At 40.5% G+C, this 24703-nt stretch overlaps 1 protein-coding gene across 2 annotated transcripts in view; it reads right to left on the bottom strand.

Annotated features, from left to right (window-relative positions):
- The window catches only part of spryd3 (SPRY domain containing 3), a 107130-nt gene that overhangs the window by 31974 nt on the left and 50453 nt on the right, over window positions 1-24703 (bottom strand). For both annotated transcript variants that reach the window (XM_051949301.1, XM_051949300.1), the window contains one exon: window positions 17574-17723. In XM_051949301.1, the coding sequence (XP_051805261.1) occupies window positions 17574-17723 (150 nt within the window). The remainder of the gene's footprint in view (window positions 1-17573; window positions 17724-24703) is intronic.

The raw sequence follows: 24703 nt of genomic DNA, 5'->3' as shown, positions 1-24703 counted from the left end.
ACAACTGAAACGATTCGCATAATCTGGCTAATAACTGCATGAGGAGTGCCGGCTTGAAATTGCCACATTAATTATGCGACTGTTTGTTAGCGTAAAATCAACCTGAAGCCGGCATTCAGCCGAGATATTTGATAGCCGTACTTCCGGTTTTTGTCGTCGGAGGTTTGAAATGCATTATGGGAAACGGAGTAGTATACTACAGTGTGAACGGTCGGCATTCTAATCATACTTATAGTACGTAGTATACAGTATATACTCATTGAGAATGTAGTATGTAGTACGTTAGTATGCGATTTCGGACACAGCCACAGTCTCTGAGAAGGTGTCCTGAAGATTGTTGCTCATGAAGATAGGATAGGATCTCTTGTACTGAAGAGGAACGAACTGCGCATGTCAAAGCTATAACGAGAGTCAGTGGGGAAAGATGAGTGCACCCCGGCCATATATGTCCACTAGGGATGTGCGGGACTAGTCGTTTAATCATTTAACCACCTACTCATTTATTAAACGTTTTAGTATTTTACTAGTCGGTTAAACGCTGGTGTGCCCCCCACCCTGACCGGGCGCCGCCATGCAGCTCTACGCTCGGGCGTGTGCCGCACGCTCGTCCCGTCTGGGCTACCTGGTTGATCCTGCCAGTAGCATATGCTTGTCTCTTTTTCAAACCCTGCTATCCCCCTCATCATTAGCGGTGTTTTGACCACTCCAGCTACACCACCACGTCCCTTCCTGCCACCCCGAAGCAAAGCATCGGCTCCAGTATGTGCTGCTCATGGACTGTCATGGCACACCGACCCGCTGCCGTTATGCACAGACGCAGCGGCACTTTCTGTCTCAGTGGACGACTGAACATCTTCATCAGAGGGTGAATATTCCTCTTCAGAATATGAGTAAGCAATTACTTGACAAAGTACTTTGTCAGCATTGACCAGACCTCTCGGTTTGGTGAGTTTTCTCACTCTAAAATGTGCCGTCTTGCGCTCTGATACGCTCCGACGGCGAGTCTCATCTCCTCGGTTTTCAAACTCTGTAAACTCCAAAACTTTGAACGAAAACACGCCCACAACTGATGCTCAGATTGAAGTTCCAGATGTCCGCCATCTCCTGGTGTACAGTACATAAGGCAGTATATTTGAAGCTATGGCTTGTTATGTTCAGCAATGTTGCTTGTCGCAATATTGCGACTTTGGCGCTTAAAGGGTTAAATTGCAGGTTTTCTGAACCGACTAGTCGCCAATAAAATTAGCAACTAGTCGGTTCGGAAATTAGTCGAAATTCCCATCCCTAATGTCCACTATTAGTAATTGTAGACAACGCTGAATGTTTCTAATCTGACTTTTTATTACAAATTATACATTTTAGTAACTCTCTACAGGCTCTATTATCTATTTTGCTTGTTAAAAACATAGGATATACATGTAAATGTAATTTTAAAAACATTTTATTAAACGAAGGGCTGTGACTCTACATGATGTGAGACAGAGGGGGCGGCGCCCTAGCGCACTCTATTGACCAGCCGCCCCTGTTGCAAAATGTGCAATGACAACAAAATGGATCCTATTTAATTCTATGCAACACTTCAATGATTCCATTCATTGTCTATGTGAGCCAATCTGCAATGCACTGTGGTTGCATTTCCTGCTTCTCATAAATGTAAATAATCTCATCAGACCCACACAGTTGAATAAAATCAGCTCTTTCTTTGTCGATGGCGTGATGCCTCGGCGGTGAGTGAGCACATAAAATGTTAAATGCACCAAAATGAAAGTGAAGATGTAAAATCTAAGATGTCAGAGATAACGGAGTCCATGTTTATGGTGATGAAGGAATAACTGAACCCAGTGAAACAATGAAGGTCTTCAATGCGTCTGTAATAGTTCTGGGGCTATTTGGCAGATGCACCGAACAACTGAAGTCTTGCTTTTACTAAAGTGCCTCATCATGTGGAAGAACCAAATGCCTAATGTGCTTACTGTTGCTAAGTGAAGATTGGACCCAGCAAGGACTTGACAACAGCAAATATGTTACTGCAATATTTGGCGCCACCTAAAGCAAAATCACCAGCAACAAAATAATAATTTAAAGAAATATTTTTGTTCAAATCCAGCTTTGTTGATCAGTGTTCAATGTACTCAAGCAAAACAGAAACATTTCTGCATGTCAAGTGGTCAGTTTTATCTTATTCTATTAAATAAGAAAAAAATCCAATTAACCCTTTAAGCTGCAGTCAATTCCAGCCATTTTCAGTACAAAAAAAATCGCTAATATTCTATTTTTAAATAAAAAAAATGATGAAAAATACAGGGAATATTGGACACGCATCGCGAGGTGCATTTCCTTGAAAACGACCGATTCGTGGATTTTATACCGACTTCAGGACATGTTTTGGACAATGAACCCGGAAATGTGAGTCGCGCTGTGTGCGTTGAAGCCGTGTATAGAGAACGGATGGATGAATATTCGTTTCTGTCGGACAAATGTGTTTTTCTCACCCGCTGTGGTAATCGCATCTGAAAGTGATTTATACCGGCGGATTCATGAGAATCTAAGCTTTCCATCAGCGTATAGTGTTTGTATAATCGCGTTGGCAGCCGTCGGACATTCTTGAAATTCCTATGCAAATTAGTAGGTGTACCGCCGGCGGTACACTGAAGTTTAAGGGGCTAATGCAGGACAAAGACACAAATGCAATAAAAAAATTGAAAAACTGCAATGGTTAATTGATTATTTGTCAGTTTTGTAAATTAATTGCCCAAAATTTTGATAATCAAGTACTTCTTATTCATACATTTAACTTTATAACTCACAATTTTGACTTTTAATGCAATATTTTTCACTTTTAACTAACAGACTTCTTATACTTAAAGGTGAACTTCGGTTTTTTTCAACCTGGGGTCTGTTTTCATATATCATTTCATACATGTGAGTGATGGAGAAATGAATTTTCGACATAGCTCAAGTATTTAGCCAGGCAGGCAGCTTAGCAGCTCAGCTAGCAGCTCAGCTAGTGAAAAGTATGGGGCAAGAGGCCCCCCCGCGTCAAAGTCCGCCCTAACGTGCTTTTATCCCCACACTGACCGGCTCGGATAGTCTCAATGAGTGTCCCACAATATACTAGAGATGAGAAGTGAACGAAAACCTCCACATTACCTTTGTTGTGGTCTGTATCCAAATCTCAGGACACTAGAAAGCAAATCTCGTTCCGAAAGCGCGCGATAGCTCGCGCCAAAACACTGGTTTTGGCGCGAGCTATCTCATTGAGACTATCCGAGCCGGTCAGTGTGGGGAAAAAAGCACGTTAGGGTGGACTTTGACGCGCGGGGGCAAGTTACTCCATACTTGTCGCTAGCTGAGCTGCTAGCTGAGCTGCTAAGCTGCCTGCCTGGCTAAATACTGGAGCTATGTCGAAAATTCATTTCTCCATCACTCACATGTATGAAATGACATATGAAAACAGAACCCAGGTTGAAAAAAAACGAAGTTCCCCTTTAAGTCATTAAACTTAAGAACTAAAAAAGTTGGAGTTATTATTTGTGAAGATACAAAGTGAGATTTTTGTTTTTAACACACAAGTTTTAATCGGAACTCAGATTTAATTTGGACTTTGGGCATCACCCAAAGGAAAATCGCCAGCGCCCAAATGACAGGAATTCAGGACATTTTTAAGAATCAGGATTTTTTCAATCCAGCTCTGCTAATTTGGGTTGTTTTTACTCAAGAAAAACAGACATTTTTGATGGTCAAGTGGTCAGAAATAACATTAAAATGCATAAATGTCTGTCTAATGAGATAATGCAGATTCTTTGGCTTTATTGTCTGTGCAGAGATCGCACTTTTGTAGTGAGTCACACCTCCAAAGACCCGTTCTGAGCCAGGAAAAACTTACAAAAAGTCAATTCTCAGATTCATAGTTGCATCAGTAACTCGATTTAACACGACAAACTCTGTTGCACAGTGTTTCCAGTGCTGTAAGCATTGCTTATTTTTAAATTCCTGAACCCACGTTAACACGTTAATGAGGAGTCCTTTCCGAGTCGCCGTCTGTTTTGGATACCTGTCAGTCTGCTGCTGCTCTCGGAGCTGTGGATGTGTTGTCTCTCCATCTGTCTGCATGTACAGTATGAGCGACTCTCTCCAGGTTTCACCATGCCAACAGAAATAACCATCGGGCCAACTTTCGGATAAGATCAGAGCAATGACTCACAGGTAATTACCAGAGATTTTTATCTGCCTTTCTGGGCTGCACCTCCGTTATTGTAGAGACACACTACTGAGCAAGAGAAAAGAAGAAGAGGGCAATGACATTATGGTCTACTTTCATCTCTCAGGGGGCTACATCTTTTAGCTAATATTAACAGTCACAAAAGCCAACCAAGTCAAAGAAATATGACCAGGAAGAAGTCCAAAAAGTCAGTCACTGCTTTTATCCAAACAGCCACTGATGACTGATGCAGGCAAAAGAGCGAACCAGTGCAGATGAAATTATTACCATCAGCACCTGTGTGGAGGAACAGGACAGACGGCCGGGGAGCGTCTGAGGCCACGACATCAGGGAAACATCAGTGGTCCTGTCTGACAACCCCGCTGGGAGTTGGAGGAACAGGAAATGGAGATGGATGGGGGGAAAGTGAGAGCAGGACAGAGTGAGACATCAGCGGAGGAAGACAAGGAGACATGGAGGAATGCAGCTACCGCTCCAAACCCTGAAAACCCTCCTGATTCGCCAAGTCTGCTCCTCTTCCCCTCTTCGTCTCGACCACAAGCTCGAGGATTCCTCCGGCTGACTGGCATGTGGACTGCATCTCCACCAGGAGGGGAGGAAAGTCTGATTGATGAGCCTCAGACACTGATCTGATCAGCGATTTGGACAAACGCTCTACAATAAGACGACATGAGGAACGGCTAAACAAATAACGGGGGTGGATTTATGGCGTTTTAATGTAAACCGCAGACTTGTGTCTGATAAATGGATCAACTGTTAAACGCCTGTTTTCATAGCTGTCTTCTCGGTAATTGTTGCGTCCATCATCTGTAATTCAAAACATCTCCTCAGCGTGCTCGATCCATCAAATAAATATGTTTAGATATATGTAGTGAGAAAACCTGAAGCAGCCTTCTCTTCTCTACACACCAAGAATACAATCTTACAACAACACAGTAATTACAGGAGCTCCTATCTAGTGAGAAACAACGGCTGGGTTAGCATTCATGATCCCCAGGGGATGAAGAACTTTGATGATAAATGCTGTCGTGCCACCCAAAGAAGTTTCAGAATAAAATATCTCTACATTCTTTGGGTCAAAATTGCAATCTGTCCAGTACTTTGGTTAGGACCAAAAATCTCCAAAATATGGGATAATTTACGCCCACATACACATACACACACTTCAATTAATACAACCCAGGATAGTGTTCTGATCCTGGAGGGCTTTTCTCATGTAACTTCAAAACAAAACGATAAACAACTACTTTTAAAATTGTCTAAAATTAGTCGCTAAATGAACAAAACTGTTCAGCTGTTTCTCATTTATCCAAGAATGTTCATGTTTTGTTCAGGGCATCCAACTTCAGCCTTATATTTAACAATGATGTCACGCATGTAGATATCAAGTGCAAATTTAAACCTGCAAAAAGTTTGTCTCCCCCATCTGGAAATAAGAGTATTTACACAAACACTGTCGATGTGCCCTCATAACACAGAGCTTCTTTTTTTTTATCATGATCATCAGAAACTTCTTACGGATCCGACCTCAGCTTTTTCTCCTTTGACTTCACGAAACTCCCATGAAAGTTCTTCAAAAAGTTCTCTGCCTCACAAGAAAACGTCCTTTTTTTTTTAAACATAGTCTCCTTTAACTTCATTGGACTTGGTTCACTGATGTTGACGCTTCACTACTCTGGCAGAAGAAGGTCAAGTCTTGAGAAGTCCAGAAACTCCTTAACAGCATGCACGACCTCATCATTAGTCTAAAAATGGTGCCTATGCCGGAAAGATTATAGTTTAGGAAACAGAAGTCAGACTGTGGAGTTTTCCTTTTGTTATTTGATTGCTTCAGTTTTGGTAGATAGTGATATCAGGCTTTATAGTAAACAGTTATGCATCATAATGGGAGTCATGTCAACTGTTTCCAGTTAAGGCTCAGAACTTTTTAAAACACCCTCGTAGTTTTTGTTACTGCAGCGGCGCCTTAGCTTTGATAAACTAGTTATTGTTGTTTGATGTAAAATTCATACTAGACCAGTGCAGAAATGCTACTTCAGATTTTAGATTTAAAACTCTGGTTTACTGCAGATACAAATAAAGAGAGATGTACCTTTCGGCATTGTGTCAACTCTTGAGGCGTAAAACCATCTCAATCGCAGCACACAAGACACATTTTTGCTCTCATCTTAAAGACAGAAACACTACAGACTTTTAATATTTTCTTCTTCATTTATATGAAATTGGGGCATTTCCAGGTTGACTGGTCAGTCAAAATGTCAACATCCGTCCAAATTGTCATTGATCAGACAATCACTGATGTCACTTTTCTAAGGAGAAAAGAGCCACATGAACAGACTTCCAGGACTAATCCATTACTTTTTCTGACAAATTTCCTGTGAACATCCCTACATTTTCACAATTTTGAACTTGCCCAGATTAATGAAGACTGCAGAGTCCAACTTTTATTATATTTCCTAAACGTTTATTCTGGTTTGGGTCCAAACTCACTGACCTTATGCTATCCATGTGGCAGCTCAACAACCAACATGGCAGATCATCTAAATATGTTTGGCAAACTTGTCTCTGTTTTATTCTTCAGTAGCTTTTGTGGTGAAATCACCAGTTAATATAGTGCTAGTTTCAGGAAAAGCACACTACAATTCAAAAGTTCATGGTCACCCAGAACAAGTTTTCCATGAAAACTCACTTTTTTATTCGTATGTAGCACAAGGGTTTTCTAATCATCAATGAGCCTTTCAACACCATTAGCTAACACAATGTAGCATTAGAACACAGGAGTGATGGTTGCTGGAAATGTTCCTCTGTACCCCTATGGAGATATTCTATTACAAATCTGCTGTTTCTGGCTAGATTAGTCGTTTATCATCTTAACAATGTTTAGACTGTATTTCTGATTAATTTAATGTTGTCTTAGTTGAAAAAAAACTGCTTTTCTTTCAAAAATAAGGACATTTCTAAGTGACCCCAAACTTTTGAACGGTAGTGTATAAAATAACCAGGTTGAAATGATTTTGTATGCTGCAAATACTTGGTTTGTAAGTTTACTTTGAATTCATTTAGAATAATGGGGCTAGAGTGCACTGGGGCCAAATTAGTAAATTTAGAGAAAATAGATAAGCAGAAAAGTTTGTACGATTTCAGTCAACCAAGATTTTTCTTTTCCTTTGGTTGAACACAGCTCCTTACAATAGTGACTACCAGACTAAATTAAACTCACTGAAACATTTTAACATTTTTGATATTCAGTTTTCTTTGCTCCACATTGTGACCTCATTTTTAGATTCATTTTAGTTATGTAACTGATTTGTCTGAAACTTATAATGCTGCCTTACAGGTCAAGTCTCCTTTAAAATAACAGGCTAGGATTTAAGTGGCTAAATAAAGGCTGATTAAATAACATACTATTGTTTATAAATTTCACTTCGAAATGTCTTTATCTTGGAGATAAAGGAGTTTTCTTCAGTGAAGATGACATTAAAGTAATCAGAAATCCACTTCAAACATTGTTAATGTGGTAAATGATTATTCTAGCTGAAACTACTGATTTTTAATGGAATTTCTACATAGGGGCACAGAGGAACATTTCCAGCAACCATCACTCATGTGTTCTAGCTGAGTTAGCCAATGGTGTTGAAAGGGTAATTGACTCGTGTGCAATTATGTAAGCACATAAATAAAAGTGAGGTTTAATGGAAAAAAAAAAGAAATTGTCGAGGTGACCCCAAACTGTTGAACGGTGGTGTAAAAACAAAGAGTCCTGCAGCAGACGGTCTGACATAAAAAGAAGTTTGATCTCAACATCATGGAGTCAGTACGAGAAAATCTGTGCAAACAAACCTAAGAGAACTGGTCCTATGGTACCTCATTTTGTATGAAGATAACAAATTAGCTGCTCAAGGCATTATTTTTGAAAAAAAACCTCCTCATGTTACTTATGCACAATAATCTTAGAAGTCAAAACCTGTTTTTTCAGCAAATACTCAATAATGTATGAAAACTATAGCAGTTAATCTCCAAACTTTGTTGTTCAGTCAGTGATGATGCTATTGAATCACACCTACATTGCATCTCTATCAACAATTTGAAGAGATAACACCATGTCAAACAGCCGTCACACACTCTAAACTGTCCAAACACGGTTGCTGCTCCTGTTTACCTACAGAAGTGCAAAGAAATGCGAGCTGCTTCTTCAAAGAACAACAAACACTGGGGTTGTGTCCGCAGCACGGCGCAGCAAAGACCTGCAATATCAGATCCACAGCTGCTATACACCGGTGTCATTGGAGCAGCCTGCATTTCCACACTGTGGCAGAGTAAACAAGGCGGTGGGAAGGTGCGGGCAGAGAGGAAAACCATGTAAAAGGAGATACCCATCATCTACTGCGGCTATCAAACCGACATATCACGGAGCCGTCTAAAAATATAACGAAAGCCATGTGTGCATGTGTGTGTTGAAGGTACAGTTTGCAGGGAGGGAAAGTTGTGTGTCTGTTTGTACGTGCCTCACCTATAGGGGTTGGGCAAAGACTGCATAGGGAACGAATGCAGGTCTGTTTGTTTAACCCCATGTCATCGGGCTAAAACCTCGAGCTCCCCACACGATAACAGCAACTGACATTAGCTGATGATTTGTCTGGGGATTGGAGAACAAACTATCTGTGTGCATTTGTTTGGGCATGTTCAAGAGTTTTTATAGATGCAAGTGTACATGGAAGATCTAGACAGACGGCAGCGAGAAGACTTTGTAGGACAGAGTGCATGCAGGACGTTTAGCTCAGCAGTGTCATTATTTCATGAGCAAACAAAACTTCACTTCACAAAATCATTAATTTTATCTACTTGTGGAAATCTTTTAGCATAGAGCACAAAATAACGTGTGCATCTTAACTGCAGGAATTTTGGTCTAATTCTAGGGATGAGCTTACCTGTCACAGAGAGCAGAATTCCGCAACAATATAATGCTACAGCTAATGTTCATTTTCATTGTCTAGTAATGCACTAATCACTTATCCCACTCATTAATCAGTCGTTTTGTCTACGGAATGTCAGAAAATAGTAGAAAATGCTTGGTGTGGAATTCATTACAACCAAAGTTGACATCTTAAAATTACCTTTTGTCATCTGACAACAATCCAAAACCCAAAGACATTGACAAGACAACTTGTATAGTCAAATTTTAGCAGCTGGAAATAGCAATTGTTTTAGTTTAATTATCATATAAGATCTTAGTGTTTTTTTGTAATTAATCTGTTAAAATCACAATTCTAATGGAAACAAATTAAAAAATGTGGGTAATAAACATCTATCATATGTAGAGCCTCCATCTTTAGCAGTAGTTCCAGTATTGCTAACATCTGTGAGCACTTTGAAAATTGTTGTACATATTCCACATATTGTGTTTTTTTAATACTCTGCCAAGGAAGTGATGTGACGATCAGCATACGTTTGTCCGTCTGTTTGTCTGTTAGCCACATTACTCAGAAACGGAATAATAGATTTGAATGAAAATTTCAGGAAAGGTCGGGAAAGACACGAAGACCGAGTGATTAGATTTTGCCAGTGATGCGGCTTATAGTCTGGATCCAGAGATTTGTTAAAGATTTTTGTATCAGTGCGAGATAGCGGCACGGCGTCACTGTAACTATGACAACAAGTGAACGCTATGTCAGCTGCCTGCTGACGATCACATGATTGCGATGCCACTACAAATTGACCGCTGCGGATTTATCGGAACTTATCCATTGATAATCATACGACTGATCAATCTTGGTGGAGTACTGCACTTTTGGAGTGTTTTTCTTGTTATTCATGGCACTCTAATTGCGTCATACTGCAGAGAAGACTTTTTGAGTTCTCTCTACTTTAAAAGATGTGGCAGGAACTTTATGTTACAATAGGGAAAAAAAAGAGCCCACAGTGAATAAAAATATAACAGAAGCAAAACAGGCTGCTCGGGGTTCAGAGGGTTAAACCTCACAATATACCTCGGACAGTGTTGTTGTACTGCTGGTGCTGTGTGTTTTCCTTGGCACAGTACCTGCACCTTGTTTTATCCTAAATCAACCCCTGTTAGAATAAACACGTTGAGCCCAGCAGCCCAGTTAGTAGGACTGCTGCATCACAGGAGGAAGAGGAAGAGCTCTGTTCCCAGGACCTGGTCCCGGGGCAAACCAGGACAGAGGAAACAAGGCCATTCCAGTCTCCTGAGCAGTTTAATTTCTTGTTTGTGTGTAAAGTGGGTCTGCTGTGGTATGTGTGCGTGCCTTTATTACTGTGCTAATGTACATTAGCAGTGACTCAATACAGTCATTAAAAACATGAGGTCTTTACTTTACTGACGAAACTACCTACCGTCACAGCCATCTCAAATTTCCCCTACCTGCCTCTTCACTTTACTGTCCACATTTTTGTTTTGTTTTTTTGTAGGATTTTAGGGGTTTGTTTTTCAGGACATGAGGGTGTTCCTGATTGTTCCTTTGGTTTCCAGATTTTCAACTGCTTCCCTTGATTTTTATAACTCCCAAACTTTTTACCTTGCCACCCTCCTCCCCTCTCAACGCTCTTCCACCCCATAACTAATCCTAGATCTCCCTTTGTCCCACAGCCTAGCAACAGGAGTGTGTACCGGATGAAAAACAACCGCTCTACCAAGCGTATGCATGCTGTACATTCACAGGGACCCTTATCTTCAGAGGAATGAGGGAGAAAGCGAGGGGTCATGCCAGGTCTAGGGTCAAAAACAGATCTCAGATTACAAACACACAAAACAACGCTTTTGCCTTACACACAAAGAATTCAAAACTTCTCACATTGCACAAATTCCTCAGACTTCCTCAGTGGACGGGAAACTGGCAACAGTGGCTTGGGGGATTCAAAAATTTACTTCCATCTTTTTGTTTTTGGTTAATAAAATGCTTTGCTTTTAACACGATAAGCCTCAACGTCATTTGCATCAGAGCATTGGAATTCTGATCAGACCCAAAACAAAGTGCAGCGAAATGGGACTGATGAGCCGTGCAACATGTAAACAAGCCTGACACGGTGTTTGAGCATGAGCAGTAAGTTAGCAGAGCACCAGCGGCAGCCTACACATGATGCGTTCAAGTGTGATATTAAACTGTAAGATAAGTTCGAAACATTCAACACTCAACTAGGAGCATGTGTGTGCATACGGATCCGTTTTTAGCTCCGTCGCAGGATGTTTTAATGGTTTTCACGTCTATTTCGACAGGAACAATTCAGGTAATATGTCAGATGAAGACTGGTTATACATTGTGATTGGTGATAATTCATCCCATGTGTTTCGTGTACTTCTTTGGTCAAAAACGTAATTACCAAAACATTTTAAAATTAGACATTTCATCATGTTTTTCATTAGCGCTCTCCAGAGAGGCATGATTTTTTTGGAATCAACTCACAATGTTGGTACTGTGATTTATTTGATGTAATATCTGGGGCTGTAGAGAGCGAAATAACATCTTGGTCAATTGAAATGATACCTGCCTTTAAACCAAATGACTGGTTCACTGAGTGCAACAAGACAAGAATTCATACGATTTCTAAAATAAGAACCACATCACCCAGTGATCCCAGCACAAGAACTATTGAGGACTCCCAACACAGACAAATAAGCCACAGTTTTAAATGATACTTCTTCTAAAATCAACTTTTTCCATCTGTTTGAATAAAATGCTAATTCCAGATAGAACCCTATAGAATGGCACGCTAAAATTGCAGCCTGCTACAAAAAATGTTCTGCTCGCTGTAGCTAATTTCTCTGTTCACTACTATTCACAAAGTGAATTTTGAGCTGTTTGAGGATTTAGAAACACTTAGAAACCAACACACAATCACTGCACTCTCACATGTTACAGAAAAGTACACTTACTGTGTAAAAATAAACTTAAGCTTGTGTTTCTAGGTGTATGTCAAAAGCAAAATATGAACTGTGACATGACCACTTTTCCGCCAGACATGTGTGACAGAGCATGACTGAAAACAGGAGTGTACGGACATGCAAATACCTTTCAACAATCAAGCTAACATGTTACTGTTCAGCAATTTAATGTTTGCCACAGGCCCGGGCGATAAAACGATAGCAATGTGTAGTGGCGACAGACACGTCATCGATAGCAACGAGAAAACTTTGTTTTACTTAAATGAATCAGATGCAAAATATGAAAACAGGCAATGAAAACACTCAATTCAGTTGCATGAGCAAACTTGAAGTGTGCTCCCTCCCGACACAGCCTGTCATATCTCTCAGTAATGGAGCCTGTTTGGCCTTCATTGCTCATCCTGTGACTTTCATGCAAGTCTTCTAAGGTGAACTACTCTGCAGCTACAGACCTCCACTGATGGAGGCTGTAACTGGTGGTGACTGGGTTTTGTCCATGCATGTGGTGTACATAACTATAGATACTGACATAAATTAAATCTTTTTCCGTGCTAATTTTTTCAGCTATATCCCCCAGCCCTAGTTTACAATGTTCACCATCTTGATTTTAGCAGATCTGTTTTAGGGCAGTGGTGGTGCAACGGTTAAGTCTCTGGACTGCTAATCAGAAGGTCAGAGGTTGAAACCCCAATGCGGCCACTGTCGGGCCCTTAAGCAAGGCCCTTAACCCTTCCTGCTCCAAAGGCGTCGTACCGTGGCTGACCTTGCGCTCTGACCCCCACAATTAGGGGGATATGCGAAAACCGCAAATTGCCCCTTGTAAGACTAATAAGGGATAATAAAATGTCAAAAATAAACAGAGACTGAAGGTATATGTACACAGGATTCACCAATTTCTCGCAGCCAGTTCATTGTCCATGTGAAACGCATCGCATCACATGCTGGTTGACTTGCGGTGCATTTCATGGTGCGTTCCAGTGCGTTCATTTGAGTTCATTTACATAAAGTAGTTCCATTCTTACTTTATGCAAATGCAGCGAGGAGAGCCGACATCTGACGCATCGCAAAACTTTGTTAAACCTCTAAACTAGCCATCGTTGAACTAAAACGAGGACCGATTCAGTCGCTTATTTCTCACCTCAATGCTTTCAGAAATGCTTTTAGCTGAACTGTCTTCGGAATAAAAGAGAAAGTCTGTGACTGAGCCAGACAAAGTTGTCGGCAACTTCAGCAAACATAAAGAAAGAGAGGCAGGCATTCAGCCTCTGGCAGTCTGTGCAGCATTAATGAGTGAATCTGTGTTTATATTCAGGCCTGCTCTCCTACCACAAGGTGCTACGCGAAAAAGGCCGACAAGCAAAACGTGCAACTGCTGTTGAGTAAACAGTCATTACCCCGAGCCCTTCAATTAGCTGCTCTATCACCTCTCCTGGACTTAAGCTTAATGTCTTTATAATGAAACCCAGATGCAGAGAGAAAAGTTGCACAGCACAATAAAGGAAAAGAGGGGACTGTGAGGAGATAATGGGACTGGAGTTATCACCACTCAACCTCTTCCTCACCCGTGGGAGCAGCGTCTGCTTGCATTTAACTAGGAGCATGTGTGTGCATATGGACCCATTTATAGCTCCATCACAGGATATTTTAGTGTTTTTTATGTCCATTTCTACAGAAAACTATTCAGTTAATATGACAGACGAAGACTGGTTACACATTGTGATTGTTCAAAATTCATGTTGCGTGTTTTGTGTACTTCTTTGGTCAGAAATGTAATTGCTAAAACGCTGCAAACTTAGACATTTCATCAGGTTTGTCATTAGTGCTCTTCAGAGGGAGTATGAATTTTTAGAACCAACTCACAATGTAGGTATTGTGATTTACTTGGTTTATATCTGGGGCTGTAGTGAACTGAAGTGATACCTGCTCTTAAACCAGGTGACTGGTTCACTGAGTGTAATGAGACAAGAATTCATTTGATTTCTAAAATAAGAACCATATTATCTGGTAATGCCAGCACAAGAACTATTGAGGACTCCAATGCCGACAAATTAGCCACCGTTTTAGATGATACATCATTTATACTTGACTTTTTGGCCATCTGTTTGAACAAAATGCCAACTAATCCTATAGTTATAAATAGCTATTACAGCCTGCTCCAAAAAATGTTTTCATCTCTGTAGCTAATGTCTAAGTTCACTACTACACAGGAGGAAAACTTTGACATTAACTCACCAGAATCCCATGATTAGCTGGTTCATCTGAGGCTTTGTCCATTCTTACATACAGTCTATAGCTGTGTCGTTTTGTTTCACTGCCTGCAGATAGACAGCAGCAAGTCTAGAAAACCCAACAACCCTTGCGGGACTAAAACCATTCTCAAATTTTAATCATTTTCCAATTTCCAAGAATTACATGGCTTGAATGTGGACCACACACATACTGTACTGTGCACGTCCATTTCTTCTGACAGCTTCCCTACTCCGTACGCATCTATAGCGGTCTTTGTCTTAATGTCATCCAGCGACTTAAGCATCCCTGTGCTCCTATTTTAAATAAATTGCCTCTGAAACCTTGAAGGATGTGGTACAAGTTTCATCTTTTATTTTTGTTATTAAAAGGAGCAGCAGTTTTGACCCTGGGAGAGACAATGTTGGCAGCTCTCCATAGGCCTTGGCTTTGGCAGTCGCTAATATTTCACATTCATAACACTTTCAAGGCTGCACTTACAGGATGTAAAAAACTCACAAATCATGAAGCCATACTGTCAAAGATGTAGTTCCTGCGTCAGAATATTAGAAGCACACATTTATACAAGTTTCATCCTGTCCCTCATAAGCTTAGTAAGCCCATGACTAAATTATTACTGCTTGTATTTTAAGGCTTTGCAGATGTGTATTGAAACATATAAACCCTTGTTCTACTCCCTCTCAGTTATCTCTTAAAATCACTGCTTGTAGTCCAGATCTGGGTTGTTCCAGTGCCTGCAGCTTTAAATGTAGCTAACCTAATGCAGTCTATGTCCCCTTCAGAAAGAAGATTATCTCTGTTTCTGCTCTTTTCTTTTTGTTGCTTCTAAATTTGTCTGTAAAGCCATCATTTAACGTGTAAAACTGAATTCACAGCCTGCGTCCTTAACTTGGTTATTTACTTTGGCAGATGACACTGCGGTTATAAAATTAGCAGTTTAGCAGTGCAGAGCATCAGCTTTCAGTCACTATTGTATCTTTGTTCTATTTTCTGGCATCAGAAACAGAAAAATATGTAAATTTCAAGAGTGCTATTTTTAATTCGACTGTGTTAAAATACCGTATATGTGAGCACAGAGAGCAGGAGAGGGGCTAAGTTTCTAAGCTAAAATTTCAGTAGGATGAAATTTTTAGGGAAGGTCAGAAATGACACAAGGACCAAGTGATTCGATTTAGGCAGTGATGCAGCTTATAGTCTGGATCCATAGATTTGTTAAAGATTTCTGTGTCATTGCCAGATAGCAGCACGGTGTCACTTTAACTTTGATTACAAGTAAATATTACATCAGCTGCCTGCTGACGATCACATGATTGCCATCCTGCTACAAATCGACTGTTGCGGACTTACTGGGACTTATCTTCGGAAATGATACAAGGAAAAACTGATTAAATTTGTGAGGTGTTTCCGAGTCCCATCAATTCTCGCTGCCTGCTACATATTTAGCTCACACGATTCCGTATCCATACATAACGTACACATGTATAACACACACCTGTGCTCAGCGCAACGTCATTTTGTTTGTGGTTACATCTATATTAAATTCTATGTTGCCATGATTTCTAATCATCAATAACTAAAAAACAAATGCTGTATTTCTGACAATGCCATATTGCTTGGGCAGAGTACCACGCACTCTGAGTGCTTTTCTTGTTCTTAATGTAGTAGTCTGTAGTTTTTGCTCATTCTGTTGTACAACAACATAAACGAGAATATATGTAAATGAAAGCAACCTTATTGCGAATTTGTCTGTATTCAAAATGAATTTATGTGAGCACAGACAGCAGGAGAGAAGCTAACAGATGTAAACAGTAACTGAGTTTAGGTTGAATTGACACACAAGAGACAGCACTAAAACACAGTAACCAATCCAATTCTTGATTATTGGGTTTCCGTCTCTGAAAAATAATCTGTCAGCTTTACATTTTACACAGAACACTGATCTGTGGACATTAAAATCAAAGCTAGTGGTAACTTTAGCCATATTAGTCACGCAACAAGCTAACAACAAAGAATTTTTATATTGTTGTGGTGACATTACGATGAAAAATACAATGAATCCAGTGCGTGTTCAGTTCTGTAGATGCTGGGAGTGCATGAAAACATTTGTGTAACTCTTGCAGCCAACAGTAGGGCATTTGGTGTGTTTTGTTTGTGGCTGAGACGTTTGAGAGTTAGCAGAAGCAGCCAAAGAAGGTAAATAAACCTGGTGAAATACAAGGCAGCTGCTCTGGTTCTGCGTGGACACTTGATGTAATTCCTACTGTCTTGTAAAGCTGGGAGCCTATACTGTTGTGGGGGAGGGCTGCAGGAAAGGTAGAAATAAACAACCTCATAGTCTCGCAGCTTTCATTTTTGCACCTTCAAGTTGATAAAACATACAAATCATATTAAATACAGATTTCCACCAAATGGGACCTTAAATGTCCATTAGTCTTACTCCCCTTCAAAACATCTACAAGTCTGTCTGTCTACAAGTTGTGGTGCTAATGCTGAAATGGGAACCACATGTGCATTCTTTGGAAAAAGAAATAAGGGCTCAAATGAGAGTGTTAAAATTTCTCTAATTGTATTTTCCTCTTGGAGGCGTTTCATCTCCCCAAAGTAGGCCATTAGATACAAAGAGAATGGCTAAGCTGCTGGATAATGGGAATGAAAATCAGGCTTATGACTGTACCCTTGTGTTTACTATGAGAGTCTATTCCACACAGTCTTTGTCATCTGAAAAGGGCTTTACTGGCTTAGCCACTCATCATATTTTCTCCATGCACAGAGATTTGCATGTACATGGAAGGATTTATAAAAGGACAGGAGTGCTGCTGCTCTTTCACTGGGCCAAGATTACAACATTCCCAAGACATGGTCTGAGGAACATTTTGCACATGGTAATTATCTACCTAATTCCCAATTCAGGTTTTTGTCAAAGTTTTCCATCATTAGCATGTTTTTAGCTCAGCCACTTGTTGAACTGTGGGGACCAAGAGGGCAAAGTCTAAAAAAGCAGAATGCAAGAGTAAGCCAGTGGGAGACTTTTTCATGCAGTCCACATCCCTTAAATTCATTGAGCTACACTTCCTGATATACGACAATGTGGAAAAATAGGGGTAGAGGCCAAACGGCAAATACAAAACTCAAAAAACTCTCTGCTCTGTTGAGTGTAGGTGTGTGTGATGTTGTCCAAAGCCATTCTTTTCTTAGAAAGCTCACCCTTCTCGCCAGGCCCAGGGCAATGTAGCACTTCTCCCCAGCATCGACGATCTCCACTTCATAGTAATGGCAGCGGGTGGTGAGTGGCTGGCGGGCCTGGGCCAAACCCACATCCATAATGCTCTTTCCTTTGCCAACGTACTCCAAGAGCTGAGAAGGGGGATAAAGAGAGGGGAGAAAGAGGAAAGGGGATGGGGGTCAAAATGTAAAGAAATAAACAACAGACTTGCATTACCAGCTGAATGCTTGCAGGGCTCCACACTAAAAAATGACTGGCTGTGCTTTGCAAATAATGTTATTTAAGGTGTGAGGGGTTTTTTTTGTTTTGTTTTGGTGCAATGGCAAAATGAAGCAATTTAGGAAAAATATTTGGCTGTGGTTCAACATTACATTAGAAACCGTAGTCAGACATTTCATATAACAGCAATGAATACCGGAAGCCCACCGGTTCCATTTGGAAACTTATAGTAACTTGTTAAAGTGCTGCAACCACAGCTGACGAGCCACAAGATGAGGAATCACTTAAGACAGGTGATACAAAAAGGTAAAAAGGATCAATGTGCTCTGACTGATCAGCAGACCTAATAAACATGAGGTAGCGTTGGAAATGTACCATAACCTAAGATCTAACAGTTTATGTTTGTGTCAAAGGCAGAAGCAGCTCCAGTGAAGAAATAATGGTGGACTGAAGCAGTCAATTCTTTGTTTAAGGTGCTAGTCAGGTATTATGCCAGGGGTCGGCAACCTTTAACACTCAAAGAGCCATTTCGACCCGTTTCCCACAGAAAAGAAAACACCGGGAGCCGCAAAATCCTTTTGGCATTTAAAATGAAGACAACGCTGCATACATCGTTTTTTTTCTTACCTCCATGCCCTTGTTAATCAGTCGCGATTACTTAATTACAAAGCCTCTAATTAGATAGATCCATTTTTAATTGTGTCCTTCCACTAATATGTATCTTACTTGGTTAATGTCATTTTTGCTCCTGGACCTCATATGTTACATAATGTTAGCTGGAAATCAATATTTTGCGAATGTCTATTTAACTTGTAAAATCTATTTATCTTAAGCTAATAACTTTTCTCCGGTAAGTCGCTGACCTATTTTTCCAAGACGACACTCCTCTGACTCTGACCTGCTGCCTGGAAGTGACATCGAGCCCTGTTCTTGCGAGTAACGTGTATTACCCTATCATGAGTACTTTTGACTCAAAGACGTGTCTTTCTTGCAGTGGAGCTTTAATATACAGGCTTGCCATTCTTGAGTACAAAACGATGTGAAACTACAGGCGTTGCTTCTCCAGGAGTAAAATTTTAAAAAAGGCATGAAACGTGTGGGAATCGGAAGCTCCGTGTTCTCTTTGCGCTCTCATGCACAGGCACAGCACATCCGGTGGAGTGACACGTCAAAGTAAGAGCGGTAATTTCACAATAAAATTCTCTATAATAAAATGCATTGAAACGCACCTGAAAGGCAGAATAATGTATTTTCCAAAGTTACAGGGAGCCACGACAGAGGGCTGAAAGAGCCGCATGCGGCTCCGGAGCCGCGGGTTGCCGACCCCTGTATTATGCAAATATGTTACATGCCAATGTAAATAAATAACCACAGAAAAACCTGGACTTAGCATCGGAGAGAATAAGTCCTTTTGGTGTGGACTTTGGGATTTGTACGTTTGCAGACCTTTGACATGTACAATAAACCCATTTACGGAAAGACAAAAACAAAAATACAACATAAGTTTAGAAAAGTTTGGGCAAACATCCACAGTTCTGTTGTGATGAAGCCTGCAGACTGTTGATTCGCTGATTTACATTTTTTGACTTTAGAATCCAAAAACCTCTGACAAGTATTGGATGATTTGTCGTGACATTGGGTACAGATAGGGTAAAGCCAGCTGATATGCATGTGTTTTGCAGGTGGCACTAAATTCAAAGTTCCCCATTCTGGTAAATATCAACAGCATTGATCAGCACAATATGTAGTGCTGACAAAGTTTCCAGAGGATGCATATTTTGGTCTTTCGAGCTCCTGATCTTTCCCTCCACCCTCTACTCGCATGCTGACACACTTAACTATGCATAACGGTGAACAGCGGTAAAGATTAAACCTGCTAACAACCTGTGAGAATTGTCATTTTGAGCGAATCTACATTAGTTAAAAGCATCTGTTTGTCTAGCCTTCCAAAGGCAACAACACGGCTGCAGACAACCGCTTTCACCTTGAATGCCTTTGAGGCGACGCTGTCTAAAAGTGTCTCACCTCTTCCGATGAGGGCAGGGTGGAAGGGAAACACAGCTGATCAAGCTTGGGCAGGATCTTTGCCCCGGTGTTTTTATAGAGGCGAGGGACTTAACCACGCAACCGGCTTTTGCAAATGTGTCCTAAGTGAGTGGGCACCATGATGGATTGACACTTCCAAACCCTCCGTGAACCGCCCACGGCGACTCTCCTGCAAGTACCAACAGCCTCTCGAGACGGCACATACAAAGCACGGCGATAATGCAATTAGTTTCAAGTCTATTTTGGTCTTAAGCATCTAAACAGGTGAAGATGGGTGGGTACAGGTGAGTAGGTGGGCAGCTAGGCAACCACAAAGCCTTTAGGCTGAGCAGTGTTTCCATGCCTTGTGAGTGCATGTGTGTGAATGTGTGAGCATGTGCAGTTTGAAAGGCTAGGATGACAGACAAGGTGGGGGTGGACAAAATTACTTCAGTATTAAGCCTTCGTGTGTGTGTGTGTGTGTGTGTGTGTGTGTGTGTGTGTGTGTGTGTGTGTGTGTGTGTGTGTGTGTGTGTGTGTGTGTGTGTGCGCTGTGTTTCACTAGCCAGCCACTTAAAGGACACACCTGGTGGGAAAAGCTATTCAGCCTCTATGTCAAACAACATGAAGTGTCTCAATTAAGTTATTACCATTTTCCCTTTTTGTTATTGCCTGTTGCTTAGTGATCCGTCAAACTGGAAATAATTCAGAAATGAAGCTGAGGCAGTAAAAAAAAAACAACAAACGTTCCTCTGTAGCTATATATTTACAAAGCTGGTTATTGACAACCTTGGGTAAATTACAGACATAAAATCAAAAGGTTGCTTGTAAATGTGCACAGAATTTAAATTATGCTGCCCTTAAGAAAAACACAACCAATACAATAATCTTAAAATATTATATACAGCAAGGGGCTGGTAGCACTAAACAAAACAAGCACCATCAAATTCTAGGTTTACTATTCAAAGAGCTGCACCAATAATACGACATAAAACATTCTAAAACTTTAAAAAAATACCATAAAAACACAATTGCATACATTTAATTCCAGGTTGTTTAAATGTAATGAAGCCTTGTCATCAAAAGGATGCCTTCTGAGAAGAATCTCAGCTACATTCATTTTTAAGTTTTACATAATTTCATTTTAACAGTTCTGTTCATAGTCAGTGTTTCTCAGTAAAATGCATTGAGTGCATCATTGAGATCTTAAAAAAGAAACACACTAAAAATGTATTTTTTAAAGCTGATTTTTGCAATTCAAAATTTTACAGCCTCCATTCGTAGGGCTGCTCAATGAACTGAATATTAACCAATGCTTTTGGCTTCCTAGAAGTAAATTAACATGACTGGCTGCATTACTGACCTTTGAAATGCATGCTCAGCCCAGAGAACACTTGGGTATGTCACTCTGTTTAAAGTAATTTTTGTTCTTTCTGAGCTGTTGTATTGCAGTAACTGAGTAGAGACTAAAGGCTTCTCTGTGCACAGCCACCTGGTTAGTTTCTACTTTTGCCTGAATTTTGGTTTAGAACATCGGTAAACAGCAGATAAAGAAGTGTTCAGTCAGTGAGGCATTCCCGGTAAAATGTTTTGGATATTTTAGGAGACGCACTGAATTCAGGTGAAGAAGAGTGTTAACGCAAGTCTTATTGTGATGCAAACCAAAGTGCAGCACCACATGGAAGTGAAAGCAGAGCTCTAATTAATTAAACATAAAAGAACAACATATTTTGTCCTGAAGGTAAATTAATAATCATGATCCTTTGTGCCATAATCATCTAGCCCTATGCATCATTTAAATCCAAGCTTTTTAATTTGCAGTCCTCTTCTTTCATATCTTTTCTGGAGTATGTTTTCCACAAGCTACTTTTGATCAAATTAGGGAGCCAAAACAGTAAAAAAATAAATAATTGTGCCACTGCACTTTCAGTCGACAAAAATTCCACACAATACAGTTGATTAGGACAAACTGATCATGGGAGAGCAGTATAACTTTGCTGGTATCAAACTGCAGTTCTGGTGAATGTTTCTGAGGGAGTATTCACTCGAGGAGCAACTTGGCCTTACAGGATTATTAAACTGATGCCTGTGGCTACAGTTACATAATTCCATCAGCTACCAGTTGTCAGTCTGGTTGCATAAAGCTGCAGAAATATTCTGACAGTATTCTACGGTCAAAGCCAATGTGTGAGAAGTACAAAAGGAATAGAAATGCGGGTTAGACCTAAGTAGCAAATAATTAAAAGTAGAATATGGAATTTATTTTAGAAGTCTTTTTTATTGTATTACTTGAAAGTCTCTAGACATTAGGGGCTCTGATAACAAGAAGAAAACCGTTATTTGTGGCAGTCACAAAGCCCATCGAATCACTTCATTTAGTCCACATGAGGTAATCTGAATGGCATACTTGCACAACTTCAGCAAGTCATTTTCAGTCTACCTCAAGGTTGGGCGAACATATTGCTAGTGCTATCCAGAGTGGCAGGTATAGTGCAGCCACATTTTACAGTTTAATGTAAACCACGCAAACCTCAGCAGTGCAAATCTTACGCTGCTAAACCTTCCAGATGATCAGATTCATTTTTTGTATATTTTTCTTTCAGCAGCTACCAGCTGTGTGCATTGCAGTATAAACAAGTGTAGTTGTATTTATCTAGTGTTAGTCTATATTAGCTTTGAACAGGAAGTAATGCAAATGTGGGATACAGCCTATTTGTGTGTCTTCAGACAGTAAATAGATTGAATGTGCTGCACTATTCTCCTCACCAGCAGTCTTACAGCTACTAAATGTACGTTAATATGTTCTGGAGTAGTAGCTTCGGAGTTGGGATTGACTGATACGGTTTTTCCTGGGCAAATGGCAATATTAATTCTTGCCAATCAAGAAGGCTGATGACCTTTATTTGGAACTGATTTACATTAATTGTTACATATGAACAGTAAGTGATGGTAGGTAACCTGTCATTCATGACCAGGCTTCTTTATCATTACATTCTTCATCCATCCATCCATTCTCTATACACCGCTTTATCCTCACTAGGGTCACGGGGGTGCTGGACTCTATCCCAGCTGACTCGGGCGAAGGCAGGGGACACCCTGGATGGGTCGCTAGTCTGTCACAGGGCTACATATACAGACAAACAATCACACTCACATTCACACCTACATGCAATTTAGAGTAATCAATTAATCTCAGCATATTTTTGGACTGTGGGAGGAAGCCGGAGTGCCCAGAGAAAACCCACACATGCACAGGGAGAACATGCAAACTCCATGCAGAAAGATCCCAGGCCCACCCCGGGATTTGAACCAGGGATCTTCTTGCTGCAAGGCGAAAGTGCTAACCACGACTCCACTGTGCAGCCCTACATTCTTCATTATTAGTAGTTTTTCTTTTCCAGACATTGTCTCAGGGTAATCTGTCGCCACCTCCTAACTTAGCTCCTGGTCATTAGCATAGTTTTGAAAACTGCAAAAATAGCTATAGAGTTGGCTCTGCTACATGTTCCGTTTTTGCGGACTGTATCTCTGCTAGCGATCCACGTCTATCAGGTCGAACAGACAGTTAATTAAAGTTAATGTGACCATAGAAAGATGTTACAGTGCTACAGATAGCAATAGCAGCAGGCTAATCTCTTAACCTACGTTTCCACAGGGCTGTTTTTTCTCGCATGGAAATTCGCCGCATCTGAACATCAACTGCTTGGTGGGCGTGTCACTTGCGGGCCACTAGGTGGTCACATGACTGCCCTTCATCCCTTCAGTCCGGTAGAAACATCAGACCAACATGGCAGCTCAGTTGCAAACTTTTATTCCCAAAATAGTTCAGCAAGAAGTATTTTTGAAAGCATTTGAGGCGAGAAAAAAAGCGACTGAATCTGTTTTTGTTCGAGTTCAACGACAGCTAGACCTTTAACGAAAGTTTTGCGATGCGTTGCACATTTGTTTGTCATGCCTCATTTGCATAAAGTATTAGTGAAACTATGAAAAAGCTCTGGGGCGACACACTGGAACACTGCTCGAAACAAGCTGCAATGCAACCAGCATGCAATACTGTGCATTTCACAGAGACACTGAATGGGATGCGAAAAATTGACAAATTCTGTGGACACGTACCATTAGCCTAGCACCATCAGCAAAATAAGTTCCAGCTGCACTCACACCAGTTACTGAACTACTGTGCAATTTTCTGTGCAAAAGGGAAACTAGGAATGCTTGTAAAAGACTACAGAGACTAAAAAGTTCAGCAATATCTTCTACCTCACTTTCCAACACAGCTCCACTAACTCATCAGAACTGTTCCACTCTGCAAATGTGGTCGTCTGTCTCTCTGTGTAAACAACAGCTTTCAGTGATCGGCTGCTACTCATCACCTTTAACCAATCAGATAATCAAACATTGACTACAGAGCGACTACAGAGAGAAGAGAGGCTGCATCAGAGCACAGGTAGCACATTTAATGTATTCAGCAATAATCGGTCAATACAGATATCGATACAAATAATTCCCAAACATCAACCTCGTTAATCAATCTATCCATACTTTGGCGGAAGACATGAAGGGAGTTTTTGATTTTTGGATTGAATGCTTTCAAAATCTTGCTGTTCCTACAAATTCACATGCTCCGATTTTAACATTTAGCTAGCCTTTTCGTAATGCTATAAAGTTGCATTATTTCTATCGATTTGTTTTGTACTGTCAAATTTCCAGTAGACCAACAGCTTGAGATATAATTAGGAACATTCTGCAATCAGAATTGGAAAAGAAACTTTACGGGCAGATTCTTTTGAAACAGTTGTTCAGGTTTGTGGAAGTTTTAAACCATTTAACAACAAAAAATACATTGACATTAAGAAATGCAGGAAAG

The sequence above is a fragment of the Acanthochromis polyacanthus genome, chromosome 6, assembly GCF_021347895.1.
Source record: "Acanthochromis polyacanthus isolate Apoly-LR-REF ecotype Palm Island chromosome 6, KAUST_Apoly_ChrSc, whole genome shotgun sequence".
In the NCBI taxonomy this organism is placed as follows: domain Eukaryota; kingdom Metazoa; phylum Chordata; class Actinopteri; family Pomacentridae; genus Acanthochromis; species Acanthochromis polyacanthus.
Note: the sequence above shows the minus strand (reverse complement) of the source record. Positions and strands in the feature narration are given on the sequence as shown.